The following is a 6,655-nucleotide window of genomic DNA, read 5'->3' on the forward strand; positions in this document are numbered from 1 at the left end:
TCAAGTTATTCAGTATTCGACACCTACATACATTCACCACAAGAGAAAAACCCGTTAAGGCTACATTTTACTATTGTTTTTATATTATTTACGTTACAAATGATTTCTATTTATAGTAGAATTGAGATAAATGAAGATAAGATAAGTATGATGATCAAATCAGAATGATTTAGTTACAATCAAATCTGATTATAATGGATCTTAGAAGGTAAATGTCCTATAAGGAATATAAACCTAATATGGAATAATATATATATATATAACGAAATCATGGACAAAGTATGTTTTATATATTAGCGATTGAAATATAACAAGAGGACATGCACACAAGATTACAAGGCTTAATTATAAAAAAGTCCTACTAGGACTTATTCATACAAAAAAATTGATAGGCAATGAAACAAGAAGAAGAATGCTGCAGATTGGATAGTTGGAGACTTATTTGTAAAGTTCTATAACTCCCAAAGCATTGTAGGCAAGACAGGCAACCTTAAAACCAGAAAATCCAGAACTCTTGCTCAAGAACTCAAACTCCTTCTCAGTTCTTTCCTTCCCTCCAAGGTTAAAAACCATGCCATTATCATACACAGAAATATGCTTAGCAGCAATACTTGACTCAGGCACCTCTGGCATTATATAGTCAACGATAATCACCTTCCCATTTTCATGCAGGGCTTTATGGCAGTTCTTCAAAAGTTTTATGCATTGTTCATCACTCCAGTCATGACATGTGCACTGCAATATAATAAATGAAAATGCAAACAAGTTGTCATCTCTTTTTTCTTTTTTTAGGCTATAGATGCCAATCGATCTACTTTCAAGTATCACATAAATTGATAATTAACTCACCTTCAAAACAATGGCATCACCATTTGGGACACTTTCAAACATATCCCCTTCTACATGCTCAATACCTGCATCAAATTTGACCTTGCTCTTCAGCCTCAATCTCATTGACTTACAAGTAAAGTATTAAATCCACCCTAATAAGAAAAACAAAAAGAAAAAAAAAATGGAAAAAGACTACTCATGGGCTTTGAAAGTGTTTCCTTCTCAAATTTAATCTAAGACATCTATTTTGCTATTCCACTTTGATAAATATTGCTATGTTTTCATCTCTAATCTATCTTGATCCATCCATATTTTTTTAAATCCACTAATGGATTTGTAGGACCCGCATGTGATCCTATATATCCAATGGCAAATTTGAAAAAAGAGACAGAGGAATAGCAGCTCTCTTCCAGTTTTACAGTTCAAATTTTCATATAAAATAGTTGCGCGAATAATGCCTGTCATTAATGTTCTTTGTATCAACTAGATAAGCCTACAATTATATATATATATTCTAGGTGTTGATAGGGACATTCCAATTCAACTATTATTCTATCTAATCATAACCTTATCCCTTTCAAGTGTTGTAAGGGTTCATATTTAACTTTATTCTCTCTTTCTCATTAAATGTTTAAAATTAAATTTAAACCGTTGAAAAAACTACGGCATATATTTGGTAGTATTTTGGTACCTGAATAAGATGGCGCTTGTTTTATGACCTGAGGCAAATCAAAGTTGATGCCTTTAATGGAAGGGTACTTGGAAATGATCATGTTGAGGGTTGCTCCAAAGCCACCAGCAACATCAACTAGCACTGAAACTCCCTCAAATCCTTTGTATGTCTCAAGAACCTTTTTCAAGGCTATTCCGGAGTGAGAAACCATAGCATCGCTAAAAAGTTTGTTCACTTTTGGATCAGTTTCCATGAACTCGAAGAGGGTTTTCCCATTGACCTTTTCAAATAGATTAATGCCTTCTTCAAGAACAGCATCCTTGAGATGAAACCTATAACAACATGAATCCCAGAACAGTAATTCAGTATATATAGTAATATAACTGGAAAACAAGAGTGACTTGAAATATACTTATATATCTCACAAGAATTTTATTTTCTTAATTGTGAGCTAAAAATGTTATGCATGTATACTAAATAGTATATTTCAAGGAAAATTATATTTACCCTCTTTAACTACCACATTATTGTATTTGAATGTCTCCATTTGGGGTACATTCGGTGACTCAAAATGATAAAATTTTCGAAAAATTGTAAAAAATAATAATAAAAAAAAAAACCTTTTTTTTTTTTTTGGTCTAAATACGTTGTCTTTCTTTTTTATTTTTTTAAGGTGGTTTGTCCAATATTTCAGCAATCGAGGACACAACAAGATTTTACTTTCTCTTAAGCTACAGTAAAATCTTACTAACATGATAGTTAATTTGAAGTAATTAACTCTAAATTAAGTGAATGGTCTTATCACTTATGGGCCATGGAGGCATGGTATCCAATGTTAAAAATGGGTCAACAAGTGCTCTCCCCCCATCTCTCTCTTTCTCTTCCTTACGTCTCTCTTCCCCTTTCATATTGTCTCACCCAATCTTTTTCTCCCTCCTCCTCCAAAGCCTCATCTTTTCTGTCAACTGACTCAACTCTGCATAATTGCCAACCAACCGACAACCCTTGGCTCTCTTTGCAGCATATCTTGTGTGTTCGAGTGAAGTAGACGATGAAATCCATTATCCGCCATCCGCATATCATATCGACTAAAACGTTATTTTAGGGAAAGAAGTAAAGCAATAGTAACTTTTATAAATATATGCCTTTTGTACTGCTCAATATTTACTATTCAATTATTCAAACGTAAGAAAAGTGTTGCGTGTGAAAAGGAGTGAGGTAAAGTGAAATCTTGTGAGTTGATGTTTAGTGGGTGAGAAAAAAAAGTAGCATGTGATTTGTGTGTGCGAGAGAAAAAAAAGGATGCTTTTTGAGTTGAGAATGATAATGTTGTGGTGTGTCGTGTATCGGAATCATTCCTAATTTGGACCAGAATCGGGTGAAATGTGGGCTGTAATCCATTTTATCTCATTCCTTGCAACTCTTTAAGTCTAAGCCCTTTATTGTAAAGGAATAGCTAGTAGCTACCTAGCCTGTTGATCATGATAGTCTTCAATTATTGCCCAAAAAATTTCTAGAGAGTAGTTGGAATATCACCCAAAACAGCCGGTGGAAGTGGTCAAAACATCATGTGCTGCCTTTTGGATTGGTCGGCCACCCAAAACAGATAGCATTGATCCATCCAACAAGGCAGCTACTTTAGATCTTGTTTTAACCAAGCAGAAGATATATATTAATGTTCACTTACTTTTTAATACATAACTAATGTTAATCATAACATAAAGTACCAATTAGAAAAGGAAAAGGATGAAAAATTACCGAATCAGTTTCTAAACTTTGGGTCTATACCAAATTGCTTCTATTATTGTCTTTTAGTTCATTGAATTTGCCCTCATCATTAAATCAATTATTATAGCTAATTCTATAGACACCAAGATGATCACCCCATGTCATGCTAAGCATTAGGTACCAAAGATACATATAAAAAAGAAACATACGTGTAACTTGTTTATATAATTTATATATATATATATATATATATATATATATATGATAGCTCATTTTTACCTAATAGTCAAATCACTATATATTTTCATATCTATATTTTATTTTTAGAATAAATGAGACGATGGTTTCAACATTAACATCCATAAATTGCTTGCAAATAAAGTTTTTCTTATATTCATTTATTCCTACATTATCATTTTAACATAATATATATGAATATCAACTCTTATTTAAAACAAAAATTAAGGTCGATCGGTTGGCACTGAAACATCACCCCACAATAAATTTAACTCTACTCTTAAATAATAGAATAATAGGTGATCAAGCAAGAAGTAGTGATATTAAATATATGATAAAGTTTTCTCTAAATTGGGTTGAAGAAATTTGAATTAGGATCATCTCCATTTTAAATGGACTCTAAAATATTGAGTTAGTTATATTATAGGAGTATTTTTGTCACCTTAAAAAGTAAAAAAAAACAAAAATATTCATCAAATATAATTAACATACCGGATATTATCTAGTTTATTTGAAATGAATAGGATCTTGTCCGAAGAATTTCCTTCGACCTAATTTATAAAAGTGAAATGCACACAAATTTTTAATAAAATTTATTCAAACTTTATTTCTATTATTAAAAAAATATGTTGGTTTTTATAGATTAAATTGAAAAAAAATTCCCCTAACCGGAGAAAGACTTTACCCTTAAATATATAGAAAACGCTATATACTGCACGCTCATTCCACCCATTCCACCCATGTCTTATTGGGTTGGCCATGCCCATCAACTGTCAACCCGTCAGTGAAACGGGAGTATAGTATGCAACATTTATCGTATTATGTATTATGTATTCATATTCTATGTTTAATTGTTGATACATACCAAACCTCTGCTACGGGCCGGTAAAGAGAAAACAGAGGCACCGAACCCAGGGAGTATCCATCTTCATTACGAACATAGAACTTGCCGGCCGGCGAGATCCCATAGAGCCGCTGAACGCTGCCATCTTCGCCGGTGCGGACGGAGCAAGTAAGAAGCGAGTAGGTGGTTAGTAAACGGAGCATACGATCAAGCAGATAAGGGGCATCTGGGTTTTTCGTGGGAAGGTGAGAAGCAATCTCAGAGGGCGACAAATGGGCACCGGGGCCCGCACGGGCAATGATTTCGAAGAGGTCGAGCTCGATGGCGGCTTTCAGCACCATGTGGAAGGTGAAGGAGGTGGACAAATGAATGGCGTAGAGACATGCAGCGTCGTCTTCTTCGTTGTTAATGGAGAGCTTTCCGAACTGGTTTTCTGTGGAACCCATTTTTGTCGTTCGATGGATGTTTATTTTTTAGCTGCTTTTGATTTTCCCAGTACGCTTATATTGTGCCATTGTGTGCTCTATTTAATGGCTCAAAAATACATAAAAAAATATCCCCGTCGGGTGGGTCGTCACTTCGTACGTGTGTACACTGTATTAATTATTATTGCGTGTAACCATCTTATTGGACTTTTAAGTTGCCAGCTAATTAATTAGGTATTATATATATATTTTTATTTTTTTTTTGGCATGTCCGCACAATATGGGGGAGATTCAAACTAGTGACATCCGTTTTATTATACGTGATTCCAACCGATTGAGTTACATCTTGAGGACATTAGGTATTATATTAGATATTATATTATAACTTTATTTTTGTTTCTTATGGTTTAATTTTTATCACAAAAGGTACATGTAGTTTACATAAAAACGGAGATGGTACCTTGGTCCAAAATTTGACGGAACACCACGTCAGTACCAATAACAAATTGACACATGTCCATATAATTAATTAAAAAATAATAATAATTTTTTACAAATTAAAAACATTAAAAAAATTATATTTAATTAAATTTATTAAAAAAAAAAAAAAGGGCCACCCCTAAACTTTTTTAAAAAAAATTAATTAAATATATATATTTTTTAATTAATTATATGGACACATGTCAATTTGTTATTGGTGCTGACATGGTGTTATTTAGACGGAGGTACCATATCTCTTTTTATATAAACCACAGGTACCTCATGTAATAAAAATTAAATCTTAGAGAATAAAAAATAAAGTGGTTAAATCACATGGAGGAATAAGGTATTTAACCCTAAATTTTATTAATTTTTCAAAATTACTTCTTAGAAAACAATAAAAAATCTTGGGCACGTTTATTTTTAATTGGTTGCGTTTTTCATAATCATCATCTTAATTTGGACCACAAGTTAGAGCTCAAGTTGTTTTATAATTAATTGATTAATTAAAATTAATCTCAAAATCCTCATTATATGTATTTATTTTTTTTATTTTTTTAATATCATAGCTTTTCAGAAGAGTAAGGAGACAGCAATATACACAACGGATTCTCACCGAAAAAAAGAAGAAGGATAAATTAAATAGAACACTTTGAGAAAGTCAGAAGACAGCAATGCTGATGTTCAGACGATAGCTACCCCGGCCCCTCGTGAAAAGTATGGATATGGTGCATGGTGAAGAAATAAATGCCTTGTACTAAATTCTTTAAAGGAATCATTTGAGCTCTATATATAATTATTTGGAAGGATGATAGGCTACAAAAGCATTCATATCCAAACAAAAATAAACAATTAGTAAGATTAAATTTCAAGATATATATATAAAACGTGAGTTACGTGACAAAATAGTCAAGCTAATTCAACTACAATTGGGTAAGAACTCATTAAACATTGGCCATCAAAGTCATAAGGATTATCTCCCAATTTATTTATCCTCCAACCCCAGCTTAAGCAGCCTAAGAGTAACTAATTCTAAATGTCACCTCATATCCCCATGTGGCCTCCTACAACTAATATGACTATTAAACTTATCATTAAATTTAAATTTAATAGTAATTTTAAAAATTACACCAACTTTGAAGTGATAAAAGGGGATATGAGATAACATGTAACAATACTAGTTAAATAAACCTTGACCCAAAACGTCAACACCTAGTTCTGAAAAGTTATGATATTCAACATAAGTAAGACATTAGCATTAATGCAAAGAAAAAAGGGTTTTAGTGATATGACGGTAAAGATAAGCCCATCGCTAAAAGAATTATTATCGATGACAAAGTGTTGTAACAAACAATGACCGGTTTTGTAGGCGGTTAGAAAAATACTGCTAACCGCTTTAAGTCGGAGTAGTTAGTAGTTTTAAAGGTAGGCAAAAGC

At 32.5% G+C, this 6,655-nt stretch overlaps 1 protein-coding gene across 1 annotated transcript; it reads right to left on the bottom strand.

Annotated features, from left to right (window-relative positions):
- Positions 1-271: 271 nt before the first annotated feature.
- On the bottom strand, positions 272-4,818 carry LOC132185620 (caffeic acid 3-O-methyltransferase-like). The gene is made up of 4 exons (XM_059599379.1): positions 4,335-4,818; positions 1,523-1,836; positions 850-914; positions 272-735 (listed from the first exon to the last, which is right to left on the bottom strand). Exons 1-4 carry the CDS (start codon positions 4,757-4,759, stop codon positions 439-441), a joined length of 1,101 nt encoding a protein of 366 aa, XP_059455362.1. The 5' UTR covers positions 4,760-4,818; the 3' UTR covers positions 272-438.
- Between the last annotated feature and the right edge of the window lie 1,837 nt (positions 4,819-6,655).

Source organism: Corylus avellana, chromosome ca6 (assembly GCF_901000735.1).
Source record: "Corylus avellana chromosome ca6, CavTom2PMs-1.0".
Lineage (NCBI taxonomy): Eukaryota > Viridiplantae > Streptophyta > Magnoliopsida > Fagales > Betulaceae > Corylus > Corylus avellana.

What these genes read in the sequence shown, in the direction of transcription:
- LOC132185620 (XM_059599379.1), bottom strand. Translation starts at nt 4,759, where the DNA reads ATGGGTTCCACAGAAAACCAGTTCGGAAAGCTCTCCATTAACAACGAA. An exon ending in CGGCCCGTAGCAGAGGTTTG is followed by an intron (nt 1,837 to 4,334) that starts GTATGTATCAAC and finishes ATGTTGTTATAG; the next exon opens with GTTTCATCTCAAGGATGCTG. An exon ending in GTGATGCCATTGTTTTGAAG is followed by an intron (nt 736 to 849) that starts GTGAGTTAATTA and finishes ATTATATTGCAG; the next exon opens with TGCACATGTCATGACTGGAG.